At 39.5% G+C, this 17,741-nt stretch overlaps 1 protein-coding gene across 3 annotated transcripts in view; it reads left to right on the forward strand.

Moving 5' to 3' along the window:
• The window catches only part of ABCC4 (ATP binding cassette subfamily C member 4 (PEL blood group)), a 219,989-nt gene that overhangs the window by 182,208 nt on the left and 20,040 nt on the right, over positions 1 to 17,741 (forward strand). For all 3 annotated transcript variants that reach the window (XM_085535995.1, XM_015851547.3, XM_085535996.1), the window contains 4 exons: positions 2,447 to 2,602; positions 5,933 to 6,022; positions 6,495 to 6,667; positions 15,107 to 15,212. In XM_085535995.1, the coding sequence (XP_085392121.1) occupies positions 2,447 to 2,602; positions 5,933 to 6,022; positions 6,495 to 6,667; positions 15,107 to 15,212 (525 nt within the window). The remainder of the gene's footprint in view (positions 1 to 2,446; positions 2,603 to 5,932; positions 6,023 to 6,494; positions 6,668 to 15,106; positions 15,213 to 17,741) is intronic.

Genomic DNA, 17,741 nt, shown 5'->3' on the forward strand with positions numbered 1-17,741 from the left:
GTAAACACCACAATCTTTGTTTTAGGAAGGTTGGTTGAATTCTTATGAACTTATGAATGATTATTGACTACAAATTGTTAAGTGCACGTTGCCTCAACAAATCCTAAGTCCGAGGGTATGGCTATGTGAGAAAGTTAGGAGGGTAAGGATATGGATTTATGCCATGGTTGCTGTTAGCACAGATACTCTTACAGTGTATAGCATGAAAGGGAGGTTGCCTGGGGGATAGCAAGAGCAGTTTGAGAGCAGTAGCTCACAGGCTGTAAATCTCACTCTCACTTTTTGTGCAGCTCTGCTTTGAGTAATGATGAGTCCAGTATAGCAGGAGCACTCTTGTGTATACACATGGTGTATGTCAAGGCTACGAAGTCCTGGCTGGGTGATTGGTTCAATGGCTAGGACTTCTGTTTGCAGACCATCCTTGTGCTTGCGCTAGTTATGGATGTGGATCTCAAAAGAATACTGTGTAAAAGTGCATATAGGGAAAACTGTTTCAAATTCATGTTAATTTTCAGCAGCCTGTAGTCAATTGGACCAAAAATACAAGTAGATTCTTCTAAATAGTGAACAGCGTAGTCCTTTCATTTGATGCCAAACTGTAAGTGGGATTTTGACAATATGCAGAGCAGCTGCATTTTTATTTTAAGTATCAGTGTTGGGGTTTTTGTTGTTGTTGTTTTCCTGTATGTTCTTAATGCAATATTTTGTATCGCTGTTGTTTACAGGGAAGCAATTGAGCTTTTGATTTTGTAACTGTTTGTCTGTATTCTCCACTTGGTATTTTCTTTCTGAGATTTAATGTAACTGTTCAGAACTGTTTTTTCCTTCGTTTTATATTGTTTTGTTTGATATAATATGAATGCTAGGTATTTTATTATTGAATGTAGCAGATTCGGTTCGATTATGCAGTAGCTTTACTAGTAAGCACCATAGTAGTTTATGTACAGTTGCACAATAATGAATTGTTAGGTCAAATTTTTCTATCAGAAAATGGAAGTAGGAAATACTGTTTAGATTATGCAGTGTAAGTTGCTCCTTGTGTGTATTTTTGCTCCAGTGTGGGCACTGTTGCTTTGTCTCAGCTGAAGATCTCTGACTACTAGAAAGTTTTTCCTTGCTCTTCAGTGTAATGTTTCCTGTGCTTAATTTCATTCCAGCAGTCATTACTGCATTACATCTGAGTCTCAGGCAGTGGGTAATTGCCCTCTGGTGTCTGTACGTATACTCATAAAGGTTTTCATGTTTCTTCTTCCTTTCTGCACCCGAATCACTTTGCCAGTCTATATTGTACATGTTTAATCCTCATAAATCCTTCCTCACAAAATCAGTACCTCCAACTCATATTAATTTTATGTTGCACTTCTCTGAACTCTTTCCAGTATGTTGATTTCTTTCTGGAAATGTAGCGATTAGAACTGAGTGCAGGAAATAACAAATCCTGCCAAATCAGATCTGCATGGTGAGTTACACCCATCACCTTCTGTGATACAATCGATTACTGTGCATTGTTTTCTTTACGAATCCTTCACCTGCAGACAGTGTATTTTTTTAAAGTTTGCTGTTCAAACAGTATTTAATCATCACCAATTTTGTTTCTTCTTAATTATTGATGGCCTTACTTTCTCCCAAATCTCACTTTTATATAGTATTTGTAGATCTCACTCCCTGTCATTAAAGTTAGCAATCTCATATTTTGCATCGCCTCTACCTCCTTTTTCTTCTGAAAGCATTGTTTTTTCACATTGCATACAGTTTCTTATTTCCTTGGGGAACCTAATGAAGCCTGAATCATTGTGATTTTATTATTCACTGTTTATCTTGGTTAGATGACCATTTGTGCTTGCTCGTGTTGTCCTGTAGTTTCAATGCTTGTATCCTCTCTGCTGTAGCTGTCTGAGTACTGTTTATGATCCTACTGCTAGTTTTAACATTACTTTGGCTCTAGAATACAAGTACTTTACAGTACCTCACCTTAACTATACTAACCAGCCTTAGTTTCTAAACTGGGAGTAATAAATTGTTCCTGAACTAGTCATAAGTGTCCTGTTCTGGACTGAGAAGTAGGTGCATGCCTGAAGTGATTTACTTAACATCAAGCAGCAAACCAGATTTTGTGTAAAACTGGCTGCCTTGAATCACATTACTCTACATGTCAAACCCCTCTATCTTACATACACAATAAAGCACAATGCATTAAGGGAAAATCTTTATTAGGAAAGAATTTCTTTCACCTTTGAATGATATGATCTTAAAAAATCACTTTGAATCCAATTGTCACCTGAATCCGAGCTGATCTAGGAGGAAAGTTTCTTCCTCTTGAAGAAATATTAATTATAAAGTAGTTACATTTGGTGTTCATTCTATTACACATCCTGTGATGTTGTAAAACTGCTCTTTATCCTGCAAGGCTCCTGGTTTAATTGTACAAGCTTTGTTTGGTCTCCAGGTTGGAATTGTGGGAAGAACAGGAGCTGGGAAAAGCTCTTTAATAGCAGCCCTCTTTCGGTTGGCTGAACCTGAAGGAAGGATCTGGATTGATAAGTACTTGACATCAGAGCTAGGCCTCCATGACTTAAGGAAGAAAATTTCAATTATACCTCAGGTAAGAAACTGACTTTGCTATAAACATTTTCCCTGTAGTGCTGTAGTACTTTAATGCATACAGAATATATAGAATGGAATCAGCTTTGGGAACTGGAGAATTTTCTTCCTAGTTCTATTCTCAGTCCATTCCTCCATACGTTAGCAATATGCTGTCCTCCATGTCTGGGAAGAGCAAGGAAAATCAGGTGGGAATACTCAAAGCTTCAGCATTCCTCTGATGTCAGTTCCTCCTTTAGCAGAAACTCACACCTGATGCATTGCCCGAAGCTTTCTTAGTAAGGGACTTTGAGGAGCCGCATTCACCTCTGTAGGCACTCCTGTATGAACCGACTGAGGCTAGGTCTTGAAGGAGCCAACTGTAAATGAACTACTAGACTTCCCTTTATGGAGAGAGGGTTGCAGAGGAGAACAGAGAGAGAAGAAAGAGTGGATCATTATGACCCATAAATAAGAACTTGGAGATCTTCAGTTGCTGAATATAGGAAAGGCTGCCGTAGAAGGGGGGAAAAAATACAGTGTTGGGAATAGATTCATCTCTGATGTTGGAACAGAAGAAAGGATGTTCTATGAAGTCCAGTAGGCCAGAAGTGTTGTGTTCTATTGTCTGCTTTTTTGAATGAGGCAATGAAGAAGAGAAGGTTTATGTGTAACCTCAGAACTTCCTGAAGGCAGTGTCTGTGCAGATTACTACATTTCATAAGAGGGCTAATTCCTTTCCAGCAGAGAACAAAAGAAGAGGGAAAAGTTCATACGTTACACATGCAAAGTCCGTCTCTGTGGCAAATAATTATCTTTTTTCTTTATAGCAGGTTGATAGAACAGTAGACTGGAAGCCAGAGGAATTCATTTATTGTGTTTAACACTAATTCTCAAAGCTTTGTATTTTCTTATGGAAGTTGTATTTAGAGTTCTTTGGCCATATTTTTATCTGAGTCTTTGCTAGGGTGTCATCGCAGTGGCATTCAGAGTGTTTATATTATTTTCTTTGAATTCAGAATCTGATTAAAATGGCAGTGAACAGTGGTTTCAGCCCTCAGTGGAGTATGTGTATGAGCATTAAATCCAATTTGGGGAAGCTGTTGGTCAAGTACAGTTTCTACACACTGAGTTATGGAGACACTCAAAGTTCACTGTATTTAGTTACACACAATTTCCATTATTTATTTCTTTGTATTTTTTGTATATTTTTTCTTACTGACACTGGCTTATGGCCATAAACGATTTTAATCTCGTAGAATACTTTGATAGAATTTTCACTGTGGGCTCAAAATACTTTAAGTGTCTGAAGGACAGGTAGTAAGTGGCATCTGTTTTCCACATAAGGGAAGACTTGTTTTCACTAAAAATATGCAGAATGTTGAAGTGGTGGTAGTAAGAAGAGGAGGAGGGTTAGGAATAAGATTTGTGCTGTAGTAAACTGAATGACAAACACTGTCTTTTGTACTACATCAATAACACTAGTGTCAATATAACAAAAGTAACAAAAATAACAGAAGTTATTTTGCAGCAAGTATCATCATAATTATGTGGCAAGCTTTAAAAGAAGAAGGAAAAAAAAAACACCAGAGAGAGAGCTGTTCATTTAAATTATAAGGCACGCTAAACTATACCATTCCTAGAAAGTAATGAGGCAAGACTGAAGTTTTCTTAAATGTAGCTTAAACACCTACCTGGAGAAATAAAAATGTGCTTAGGCTTCTAATTGCTTGTTTGGATAGAGCTGTGTGAAGGTTGTGTTTGTAAATCTTTTCTATGCAAATATTGTCTGCCTCCCTGACTGCAAGCATTTTTACAACAATTATTTACAGGTTTGTCTTATTACTTTCCTCTCATAAACCAGACTATTTTGAATAATAATCTGTGTCAGAAATGGTAATTAAAAAATATCCTTATCTACTGTTGCAATGCATGTCTGTTGTTAAGACTTTTATAGTAGTTATGAACACTTTTTAGATTCAGTCCCTTATTTTACCAACCTATAAAAATAAAGTGAAAAGGAAAACAAACCTAACAAGACCTTTGAAACACACTAAATAGTATATTTTTAAAAAATTGTTAAACTTATTACTTTCTAGGTGTTTGGGAAGAAAAATGTTCTTTAAACCATTTAATGTTTTTTAAATCCTTTTGTTCATTCAACACGTTTTTAGTGGCATGTATTGTTAATGCAAAAACCTTCATATAATTGGCACGCTGTGTCAAGAAATGCATATGTTCTTTTACAATGTTTGGGGTGTGTTCTGTCTTTGTTACTCCTTTGATGCCACTCAGAATGGTTTAGATGTCAAGATAATAGAAGGGTTAACGTTGAAATTTTGATCTGATTTGCTGCTGCCATTCAGGACTGGCCATTGGTAGAGTTAGGTGGCATGTTATTCAAGAGAGAGTAATCTTGGCGTAAGCTGAAGTAATGAAATACAAGTTCAGGCATCCTTTTATAGGGCAAAAAAAGAAAGTATTTGGAATAAGATTTCTCCAAATTAAACAAAACTGATTATTTGATGAGTATTCTCCTTTTATGACTAACACTATTAAATCTTTTGAGTTGTTGTCTTGGTATAGAATTAAGAGAAATTTAGTTGTATCAGTGCATGATTCTCGGATCCAGCAAATCACCTTAGTGAGTACTTGCTGCTCAGGGAACATTGGACCAAAAATCATCTTCCAGCTTCCCAAACACCGTGTTTTTTCAATGTGCATTGATTTGTGTCCGTGTAATTAATGATGTGTTACTTGTTTGAATGGGAACTGAAATAGAAGAGTGGCCGCTTTGACCACTGGTAAACCCACATTGACAATGTAGACTGTACTGGTTTGACTCAATGGTTTGAGTTAGATCTTTGCCCAGCCATACTCTGATTCTAAGTAACCTTGATAAGATGCTGTAGGCATGTAGATTAGCTTCTTCGTGACTATAGGTTATACATATGTGTAGGAAGAATTAAATGTTGTACCAGAATGGTAGTCTTTGGTTTTCATTAACAATACCAGTGTAGCAGTGATTGTATGTAAGTATATATATATATATACAGCTGATGTCATCAAAACAGTGTCACATAAATGCCCATTTGAGAACCAACATAACTGTGTGCAGCAATTTGCAAATAGACCTACTCTGTTTGGTAAATTATCTCCACACAGAATGTCTGAATGTTTAATTTCTTTTTTCCCTCCTTTTCAATGTGCTAAGTACTCTTCCTTGTTTCATAAAAGATAGCTTGTTGTGGGATATTTCTGTGTTGTGGGTTAATTCTGACTGTTATTAGCTTACTTACTGTGATAATAAAACCTGTGCTTATAATAGACTGCTAATTTTACTTGGTTTTAGGAGCCTGTATTGTTCACTGGGACAATGAGGAAAAACTTAGATCCTTTCAATGAATACACTGACGAAGAGCTGTGGAATGCCTTGGAAGAGGTGATTTACTAACTCTAATAATGTACATCTGATGTTTACAAGCCAAACTACACCATTGTGCTTGCGTGTGTTAGGTTTTAGATGTTTTCTTAAGGTTTGATAAGGGTATAGCTGTTGATGGAAAAAGGTAGACCGTTGTGTCTGTGTTTGTCAATGTGTGTTGTTTGTGCATGTGTGTAGACATGTATATTGTTACATAAGTCTTTTATGAAGAAATTATCCCTTGGGATGATGTTTTGGTTACATTTTGATTCATATCTTAGTTTTAATGAACATTAATAGATTCTTAACAATATGCTTTAATGTTTTTAGAATTCTAATAACTGACACTGTGTAATCCAACTTGGCACTTAGTCATTTTGTGCCAGAATATAAAAGGTAAATCTTGCATAGTTATTATTGTGTCATCAGGCATACAATAGCTGATTTGAAAGGGAGTTACTCATCCTACAATATGTTGACATGTCAACAGGTGCAACTGAAAGAGGCTGTGGAAGATCTACCTAATAAAATGGAGACACAGCTGGCAGAATCTGGGTCTAATTTTAGTGTTGGTCAGAGACAGCTGGTGTGTCTTGCCAGAGCGGTTCTAAAAAAAAATCGGATCCTTATCATTGATGAAGCAACAGCAAATGTGGACCCAAGGTAAAAACCAAAATGCCGTTTTAAGATGAGCTGTTTTGTTCTTTTAGTTTGATCACCTGTGCTGCAGAAATGAAATTAAATGCTTTGTATTTCTTATCGTTTGTACTGCTGTTTTGTGTTTTCCACAGTACTATCATAATTATCTATTCATAATGGGGCAACTGAGCTCTAGATCCAGAGCAGATGATGTAAACTGGATACGTGCCCAAAATATCCCTAATTTCAGTGCGTTACGTAGAGTTGGAAGATTAACATTCAAAATGTATTTCTCCTGCAGCTATAGACAAGAACTTACTTGGAAATGCAGATCGCTGATGTTAGAATAGCCATGACACTGAGTTCTGTTGATTCTAGGAGGAAATATCTGTTGGAAAAATAATAAATTAGTTCCCCTCCCTCCCCCTTCTACCTTCCTCAAGAAAGGTAAAAAGCATGTCCTGTATAACTCAGGCCAGCAAAACTTTCCTGAATTCATTCCTATTTTAACTAGATCGTACTTCTAGAAGAACGTCTAACATCAATAGAAAGAAACTTTCAATGACAACCCTTGTTAAATTGTTCCAATAGCTAAGTACCCCCACTGTTAATTTTTGAAACATTTGAAACGCTGGTGGAAATATTTTGGAAACAATACTGCAAACGTACTGCATCAATTAGTCTGAACTGAATATATAGTTCCAACAAACTATGGCTTGAGGGGGAACTCAAAGTCCAAAGAGGACAATAACACAGCAAGTCCCTCAAACAGCTGCATTAAGGATTTTGTATGTCATCTGGGCGTGACTCATTTTTATAACATCTTCTTGGGGGAGAAGTGGTGCCACTGGGGTAGCTTTGCAGTTCAGCTGACAGTGTATTTCTAAAACCTTTAGAGAAGTGCATTCCCTTTCCAGAGGTTCTTTATTTTATTTTGTTTTATTTTACTTTGACGTTGTTTTTTTTGTTTTGTTTTGTTTTTTTTCTTTTTTAGACTATTAGTTTATTTTTGGCTGAGCACTGATAGATTAACTATGATTAAACATAGCTGTGGAAATTTAATACCATCTTACTCATCCTCCCTATTTTGGCATCTAACGTGTGTGTTCTCAGCTTGCAGTATCCGTTTAATTAATCTTGATTAATGTGTGCTGCAATATATATTATAATAAGGTAAATGTTTGTTTGTATCAACTCTACGCATAACAATACAAATAATAACTTGGAACTTCTGCTTTGAATACAGTTTGCATTACAGTCACTATTCCCTTTTTCTTAATGTGTTGCTAAAACTAGAGCAAAGTATTTTTCAGCTGTGCGATCTGATAGGATGCTCATCAGGAAATGCTGATGTGTGTTGCTTAACTGAGCAGTTAGGGAGGCATTTTTGGAATGTAAAGAAAACCTCCTTCCCTTGTGATGCACAACCCCCATACCTGGCAAGGTAAGCGGGCACTGTATCAAACACCTGGAATAGGAAACTGTGGGGAGCTGCTGCTGGCTGTAGAGATTATACTTCATTTTTTTGTTTTTCTGTCTCTTCATCTTTTTACCTGGACCACTGCTACAGCCACACCTCCCTCTGATTCAGCCTGGAAGCAAATGTGAGAAAGCAGGATTTGAGGGTGGGAAAAGGAGAGGAGAAGGTGAGATGGCATGAGGCAGTGGATATGACATTTCTCAGGGCTGAAGAACTGTTTACCATGCTTCTTCAGCCTGGCTAAGCCATTCATCATTGCTGGTCAGTGAAGCTGAGTGAAAGAGTAAAGGGAAGGAATTTAGAGTGCATCTTCTTTCTACATCTTTGAGCTCTCGCAAGTACCCTACATCTCATAGGTACTGGAAGTTCTGCATACTGCAGGAGTGGCTGTGCTGTTGTAAGACAGAGGAGGAGTTTGCTGCAAAGAAGGTTCCTCTAAGTCAGACTGCTTGCATGTTATATGTAATGAATGACAAGCACTGATTTGATGCTATCTTTTTGGTCCTGAAGCCAGAATTCTCATCCCTAAGAATGGAATACTTTTATAGCACTTAGGTGATCTGGGAAGGTGACTTGAAATCTGGAGCAGAAGAGCTAAAAAACCTTTCTGCTGTCACTTTGGTGGTATATTGAAACAAAATCTGTAGTCTTTGAGACTTGTTTTTAACTCCAGGTTCAACATATTGAGCTTCCTGTGTACTGAGTGTACATTGCAGTGTGTGTTAACCCGTGTTTTAACTACTTGCTAATGCAGTCCGCTGCCCCATTTTCACATCAGTTTTTCATTGAATCCGCTTAAAAACAGTCGCTGCACACAGTTCAGTTTGTTAGTCAACTTAACCGTGTAAATTGAACTTTTTATTACATGTAATTGTTATCTGTACTTATTTCCCTTTTGGAGAAGTTAGTAGCAGGGCTGCTCAGGAATTGTTTAGTGTGAGATATGCTTTCAGGACAATCCCAGAATGACATTAGACTGAAGATGATGACTTATCCAGTATTTCTTTCAGCAGCTTGATTGCTTCTCACTCACATTGTGTTTATACTTGCTGTTTAGATGTTTTTGTTTTTACCCAGTTGGCTAATTCTGGATATACCAGGTCTCGAGTTGCTATGAAACTTGAGTCAGCTCACAGTGCCAGTGGGACAATTATACCAGTTTTTTCATGGAGTCATGGAGAATGGTTTGGATTGGAAGGGACCTTAAAGATCATTTAGTTTCAACCTCCCTGCCTATAGAGGAACATCTCTCTCTAGACCAGGTTGCTCACACCCCCATTCAGCCTGGCCTTGAATGCTTCATGACCTCACTGGGCAACCTGTTCCAGTGCCTCACCACCCTCACAGTAAAGATTATTTTTCCTAATATCTAGTCTAAATCTACCCTCTTCCAGTTTAAAACCATTTCCCCCTCTTCTATTGCTACATATCCTTGTAAACAGACCCTCCCCAGCTTTCTTGTAGGCCCCTTCAGGTACTGGAGGCATCCTAAGAATCTTGTGCTCATTTTGTGCTCACTGCTGCCAAAGCTGCCCTGAAGCTTCACATTACTCACTAGTGCCTCCTCATTGCTGAGGACAAAGTCCAGCAGAGCACCTTTTCTCATGAGTTCCTGTACCACTTGGAAGAGAAAGTTATCATCAACGCATTTCAGGAACCTCTTTGATTTCTGGTGCTCTGTTGTGTTGTCCCTCCAAGAGATATTGAGGTGGTTGAAGTCCCCCATGAGGATCGTGTTTGGTGAATGTGAAGCTGCTCCTGTCTGTTTACAGAGGGCTACATCCACTCAGTCTTTCTCATTGGGTGGCCTGTAGCAGACTCCCGCTATGATGTCTCCTTCCCCTGCCTTTCCTTTAACCCTAACCCATAAGCTCTACGTCAGCTCCTCATCTATGTCCACACAGAGTGCCATGGACTCCAGCTGGTCTTTGATGTAGAGGGAAACACCCTCTCCCCTTCTCCTCTGCCTGACTTTCCTAAATAGTTTATACCTGTCTGCTGTTCCTGCATTCCAGTTATAAGAGTCATCCCACCACATCTCAGTGATGCCAGCGGTGTCAAAGCCCTGTAGGCACACACATGCCTGCAACTCTTCTTTGTTCCCCATGCTACGTGCATTAGTGTGTACGGGCATTTGAGTTGGGCTCCCATTGAGGCTGATTTACCAATTGGAGTTCCCTTATCCTGCACCTTAGGTGCTGTCTTACTGGCCTGTGATCCAACTTCAGGCCCATGGCATCCATTACCATTACCTGACTTAAAGTGGGATGGTTTGAGGATACCCTTCCCAAGAAATTCTAAAGTCCTCCCACTTAAATTGAAAAGCTTGTTGCTGAAGATGGTCTTCCCATTCTGGGGAGTCTCATGGTTTCCATTTTCATATTAGCAGATTAAGGTTGTATTGCTGTCATCTAGCAGCCTTGTTTTGCTGTTCAGATTGCATATTTGGTTTATGATGTGCCACTGAAGAGGATAATGGAATCCCTTGGCACTTGCTTGGCCACTTTCTCACTGTAGGTAGACTACACAAAGGGTTCATTTATGCCTTCAAAAAAGGACATAAATGCTCTTTCCTTTGGCACTTTTCTCGAGGTTTGACTGCTCCAATTGGCATATAATGAGGAAGCTTGTGAGAACTTGCCCTTGGGGCTCTGAGCAACCTGGTCTAGCTGTTGATGTCCATGTTCATTGCAGGGGAGTTGGACTAGATGATATTCCGGATGAGGTTTAACAAAAGCAAGTGTAGAGTCTTGCACCTGGGTAGAAATAATTGCATGCACCAGTACAGGCTGGGGGAAGACCTGCTGGAGAGGAGCTCTGCTGAGAGGGACCTGGGCGTCCTGGTGGACAACAGATTGACCATGAGCCAGCAGTGTGCCCTTGTAGCCAAAAAAGCCAATGCCATACTGGGGTGTATTAAAAAGAGTGTGTCCAGCAGGTCGAAGGAGGTGATCCTCACCCTCTACTCTGCCCTGGTGAGGCCTCATCTGGAATACTGTGTCCAGTTCTGGGCTCCCCAGTACAAAAAAGACAGGGATCTCTTGGAAAGAGTCCAGCAGAGGGCCACTAAGATGGTGAAGGGCCTGGAGCATCTCCCCTATGAGAAGAGACTTAGGGAACTGGGTCTGTTTAGCCTTGAGAAAAGAAGGCTGAGAGGGGATTTGATCCAGGTTTATAAATACCTGAGGTGTGGGAGCCATAGTGGTGAGTCTGGTCTCTTTTCAGTAGTGCGTGGGGACAGGACTAGGGGTAATGGGATGAAAGTACAGCATAGGAAGTTCCGCACAAATGTGCGGAAGAACTTCTTTATGGTGAGGGTGACGGAGCACTGGAACAGGCTGCCCAGGGAGGTGGTGGAGTCTCCTTCTCTGGAGATATTCAAGACCCGCCTGGACACCTACCTGTGTAACCTGGTGTAGGGAGCCTGCTTTGGCAGGGGAGTTGGACTCGATGATCTCTAGAGGTCCCTTCCAACCCCTACAATTCTGTGATTCTGTGATATCTAGGGGTTCCTTCCAACTCAGAAGATTCTGTAATTCTAAGCAGTAGGCTGCCGTGAGGCCTCCACTCATCCGCCTCCTCTTCTCTATGCTGAACAAACCAAGTGATTTTAGTTGTTTCTTTTACGTCTTGCCCTCTAGACCCTTCAACATCTTTGTAGCCCTCCTCTGGACAGTCTTTAATAGTTTTATATCCTTCTTATATTATGGCACCCAAAACTGCACACAGTGCTCAAGATGAGTCCACACAGCACAGAGCAGAACAGGACAATCCCTTCCCTCTCCAAGCTGGCAGTGCTGGACCTGATGCACACCAGGATACAATTGGCCCTTTTGGCCAGTTTCAGTTTCCAGAGCACTCTGCTGATTCAGATTCAAGTTGGCATTAACCAGAACCCTCAGGTGTTGTTCTGCAGGGCTACTCTCCAGCCTCTCAAGAATGAGTTGTTTTCTTAATGGAAAATGCAGTAAGGGATGATGCTATAAGGAATGCATGTAATAAAGGAAGGTATAATAACTGAATGCAGAGGATGGGGCGTTCAAGGATTTTGCAGTAGGAAGAACCTGAGAGTTGAAAATCATTTTGAGCTCTTTTGAAAGTTATTTTTGAAATTCCTGGGAAGACTGCAGTTTTCTGTATCCCGTACTTGCTCTATAGGAAACCTCACCTTGAGATGGACTATAATGAAAGAAAAATACTTTCTTTACATTATTTCACATAGTATTGAAGCTTTTGTTTCCATTTTGCTATTCACCATGGGCTGTTTTTAACCATTGCCTCTTCCCTACCAAGTGTTATCATGTGTGGCCCTGATTTTCTCCATTGAAATAAATAGTGGTCAGATCACTGAGGCACTGCTGAGAGGAAAGCAAAAAAAAAAAAAAAAGATATGCATTATCAATGGGGTGACAGCACTGTTACTGCTGTGATCTGATAGAAGTACATGCTGGTGGACTGTTCAGCAAATTGCTTTTTTAAGGAGGTTGTTAATGCACAGGGCTAAAGTATCTCCTGATGTTCAGATGAAAGCACCTGTGTTCCAGTTTGTTGCCATTACCTCTTGCCCTGTCATTGGACGCCTTTGAAAAGTGCCTGGTTCCATCTTCATTGCACTGTCCCTTTAGGTATTTATAGACATTGATAAGGTCCCCCCTCAGGCCTCATCTTCTCCATGCTGAACAGTCCTATCTCTCTTGGCCTTTCCTCATAGGAGAGGTGCTCCAATCCTTTAATCGTCTCTGTGGTCCTTTGTTGGATTCTTTCCATTGCATTTGTATGTGCTTATACTGGGGGCCCAAAAACTGGAAATAGTATTCCAGGGATGGCTTTACTGATGCTGAATAGAGAAGATGGATTTTCCTAAGTCTTTCCTGACTCTTCTTTTTGGAAGTAGTAGCAGAAGAAGCAAACTACCAAGAATCTTAGACCTCTCATTTCCTTAATGGGTGTTCTTACTGCTGAACTGTTGGTAGTAAATGTAGCAAATGGTCAAGGAGGGAGTGTGTCATGCTCCAAATAGGTCCAGTGGTCCAAGAGTGCAGTAACAATTTTGGCAAAAGCTGAATTTTTGTCTAAAAATGCTCCGTCTTGTCCAATTCATGGCAGAGCATGAATGTTTCTGTCTTGATAAGAGGATGCCAGTAAGCATGCACGGAACTCTTAACTGTTAACGTCTTCCTTCTCTCTCCCATCATCTGTTCTGTCATCAGCAGTGATCTGTCTTCCTTTGTCATGTCGTAACAGAAGTTGTGTTCACTCCTGGAGAGCACAAAATCATACTGTGAACTATGGAAACAATGGTTACTCCATTCCTCAAGCCATCCTACACTTCCAAAGTTACCTGCTTCTCTTTTTTGTTGTGCTTCCTGCCATGTTGGAAACAGAACAGTTCTTTTTGCTTATGAGCCAATACCAAATATTTGTCATGTCCAGACAGATTCAGTGCACTAATATCTAGGAAACAACAATTTGTCAGAGGAAGGTGTGTTCTCTGTGAGTCTTTGTGGTACTGTATTTGATTTGTCAGTTACTTAGGACAATTTGAAGAATTAAGCCTTTGCAAGCAACCAGTTGAAGTTAACATGGCCCCTGAATATATGAGTTTATCTGGACATCTTCTGTGCTCTACGTAGAGCATTTATTACTGTATAATCAAATAGGAGTCCTGGAAATGAGACCTGTGCCTTCATATGCCTGAATTCTAGGCTGCAACATCCCTGGTCTCACTAACACAGATGGATTTTGAGCTGTTCGTGTCTTCCTTTGATCTTGGATGATGATTTTAATTTCTGTACCTGTGTTCCCACACTGTCTTATTCTCCACTGTTGCCACTCATCATCTTTTTGAAGGCCGATGCACAATATATGCATATTCACATGACTGGCTTTGTGCCCAGGACAGAAACTAAGGCTTCTGGTGCATTGTGGACTGTCAGGTGCCTGTAGAGGGCATTCATCACCTGATGGCTGCCTAATTCAGGTGCTCTGATTCAGATTCCAGCCATGCCTTTCCTCTTTTCATTGACTTTAAAGAGGGTTATACAGATTTCCAAATTTAAGTCTAACTGCAGTGCTTTAAGTTAGGTCATAACACTGCTTCTTCTGTATAATCTCTTGAATACTATCCAGTTTTATCATTACTACAGGCCTTTTGTATTAATATTTGTTTATACAGCTAAAGAACATTTTAGTGTCTTGTATGTTTTGTTTTCAGGATTCTCAGCTTGTGACAATTCTCAACATTCATGTTGTACTTCAGTGTCTGCACTCTGGCTTAGTTTTCATTCTTTAAAAGTCACGTGTTTCTTCCTTGTACCTTTCCTTAGGAGACTAATTCAGGTAGTGGACTGAGACTCCTAGCTTAAAGGCCTTTATGCCTTCCAACTCAGGAATTCCATGATTCTGTCCCTTTCCTTGGATTTTCTGTTAATTAACACTTGGTTTATAGAGCATGTCATACTGTACTCAAGTCTCTGAGCTACTGCAGTTGTAGCTTGACTTACCAACCAGCTCTGTAACTTAATCCACTATTGCAGTGGAAATGAACAATCTTAGTTATGGGTCATCTTCTGTTCATTCATTTACAATGAAGGATATTTACTTTCATTAACTTTTATTCTCAGCTTGCACAAACTAAACCTTAAATAATAGTGACTTTTTTTTTCTGGTATAGAAGCCTGTAGGAATACCTCACTCTGCTAAAAGGAATGTCCCTTCTTCTGTAATCACAGCTTGAAAGGCTGGATTTCTGAAATGAAACTTACTGCTCTACTTCCAAGAAGAAATTCTTTTCTCCTCAACCATTAGTTGATAGCTCTTGGGGTCTGTTTCATGGTATACCTCCAGGAAAAAGCACTGTAACAACTTCGTAAGCACATTGCCTGCTATACAGTCGTGTTTGTTGAAGTCGTAAAAGCTGTCTGCCATTAAGTTATCCCTGCAAACATCTTACTTTTGTCTGCACTGCTCTTCCTGTGTTTCAGAACAGATGAGTTCATTCAAAAGACAATCCGTGAGAAGTTTGCTCATTGCACAGTTCTGACCATTGCACACCGCTTGAACACCATTATCGACAGTGACAGAATTATGGTAAGAGTTAACAGCTTCAATTATTATTATTCTTTTCTTGCGAATTGATGATTTGGATTACTCTCCTTACTTTCGATTGAGAAATGGTCAGAAGTTTAAGTTGTAACTTCAGACTTATCCTGGTCATCCTAGGGGCTGTGACAGGCGTCTCATGAAACTGTAGTAGTAATGACCTGAAAAGACTGCTTACGTTTTCTCACTCTGTGGTTCCCAGCCTGCTAGGCACAAACCCATCGCAGGTGAGGTGCAACAGCAGACTTAAGCAAATGAGCTCTGTCGGTACTGGTGAAGACACACCCAGTGCTCTGGATGGAGTCAGCTGGATTCGGTCAAGTTGATTAATTCAGTCTCGGTGGGCTGAGGGAGGCAGTGCGATATTTAGTGGTGTGGAATGTGTGAGAAGGAAGTGGTAGAGGTTCTGGGGCAGGAGTTGTTGGTGGTAACGAGGCAGCAGCTGCCCTGGGGCGAGGGTGTTGGTTGGAGAAGTGGAGCTAGACTGGTGAGGTACTGAACGTGGCCAGCTTTACAAAGCAAGGTTCAAACAGAAAAGATGGAGTATTACCAATCCAGCAGCCTCTGCCATCTCTGTTCCCAACGGAACAGAGGTGTACTCTGCTAATGTAAAGCACCGCATGTTGCCTGCCCTATGATGCCTTGCGCACACAGAAAATGAAAAATATATACTTTCTGATGATTTTCATAAAGGCATAAAGTCTTCCCTCAGTTCTTAGGAACTCAGTCTGGTCTGTGCCTTTGAAATGAGGTTCTATCTACAGTTTTGCAGTTGTCTTCAGTAGCAACAGGAGCCCACTGCAAACATTTTCTTTGCAGTCAGTTAACGAGGTAACTTATTAGTGGGCAAAATGTGTTTGGGGATAGAATTCAAACTTAAATGTATGTCAAACAGAAATTACCCATATCCTCTCAGTGGTAACTTTAAAAAATATTTATGAAACTTTTTTAAATATTAAAATGAAGTTTGCTAATTCTTTCAGTATTGTTTTCTGTGGTGGTGGTTGTTGTTGTTTTTAACTGGATGCCCAGAGCATTTTAAAATCTGTGATTGAGGTACAATGGTAGCCCAAAGTATGCAGAATGAAACAATTGGATCTACTGAGGTGAGTGATGTTCTGGGGAACAGAGTACAGCAGATTGTGATTATAGTTTACTTACAGAGAGAGAAACCAGCAGAACTGCCATAATAAGTCATGTAATTGCAAGCATTTAAGGTATAATAAATAAATATTTTCCTCACTGGTGAAGACCTCCCCACAAGTCTAATGGATATGTTGGTGTTCTGTACAAGTAAAGTGAACAAAAGACTTGTGAGGAAACAACTGTGACCTAATTAATAGCTGTGTGTGTTTGTTAGCTGTCCAAAGGGATTTCTGTGGGTTTTGGTTCATTAACTACCATTAACATGTTATGCACAGAATGTTCTTTCCATGAAGATGTTTTCTTAGTTTTACCTTTAATATCATGCAGTTGAAATGAAAACTAGATGTTTTTATTTACTGTTTTGCTAAAACCACGTGATTAAATTAGAAGTTACTCCTCAGATTGTTCAGTATAATTGCCAACAGTATAACTACTCCATTATATGTTTAGATCCTGTATCTTATTTTTGACCTTCCATTGTTTCAGTTCAGCCACAATCGAGATCTTACTGTCCTAAAAGTCCACTTTTCCATTGTCTAGTACACTGTTTTCGGAATGGCTGTGGCCTCCCTAGAGTTTATTAAGGAAAAGATTTGCAAGAAAGTCTACCCTTAGGGTCTGCAGTCATTAGTGACTCCAGTGTTCTTCATCTTTTTATATTACTTCATCTGATCCTTTGCGTTAATTGTGATTTTGGGAAGAAGCAAAGGGTGAGAAGTATTAGACAGAAGATGGAGGAAACTGGCAAGTTGACTCAGTAACAAGCGTGTTTTCTTGACATACTTATTCAGAGTTACTGATTCTGCTTCCAAACAACCTGTAAATTTTATATTGTTTTAGGAGTGATCAGAGGTATGACAGGTGTGCTTTTGTTATATTTTTAATTACTTGGTTTACTCAGGCGTGTAAATCCTAGTGGGGATATAACGCATATAACGCAGTTTTGGAGGAGTAAGAAAAGTGCGTTGTTATTCCAGTATATTCAGGTATTATTAAAACTTCTGTTTTTCTTTCTTGTTTAACTGAGATGTATAGATAAAATAATGCCTTCATTTATATGTTCCATCCAAAGATGGAACCTTATAGTTAACAGTTGAAAAACAATGAGTACACTTATTTGTCAAATAAATATGTCGCAAACCTGTTCAGCTTTCTTGACTTAATCATAGTACTCCAAACCCATTCCTGAACAAGTATACATAGCTTGAGCATAAACGTGGATTTCACTCTCTCTCCATTGAATCATTTTGTTCGGAAGGAACCAAATGAAGTCTCTAGTCCTATTACAGGTCAGATTGTTTAAGGCTTTATCCCATTGCATCTTGAAAACAAAAAAAATAGAGATTCTGTAGTCTCTATGGGCATCCTCCT

The sequence above is a fragment of the Coturnix japonica genome, chromosome 1 (assembly GCF_054131305.1).
Source record: "Coturnix japonica strain WE chromosome 1, WE-NBRP24, whole genome shotgun sequence".
Lineage (NCBI taxonomy): Eukaryota > Metazoa > Chordata > Aves > Galliformes > Phasianidae > Coturnix > Coturnix japonica.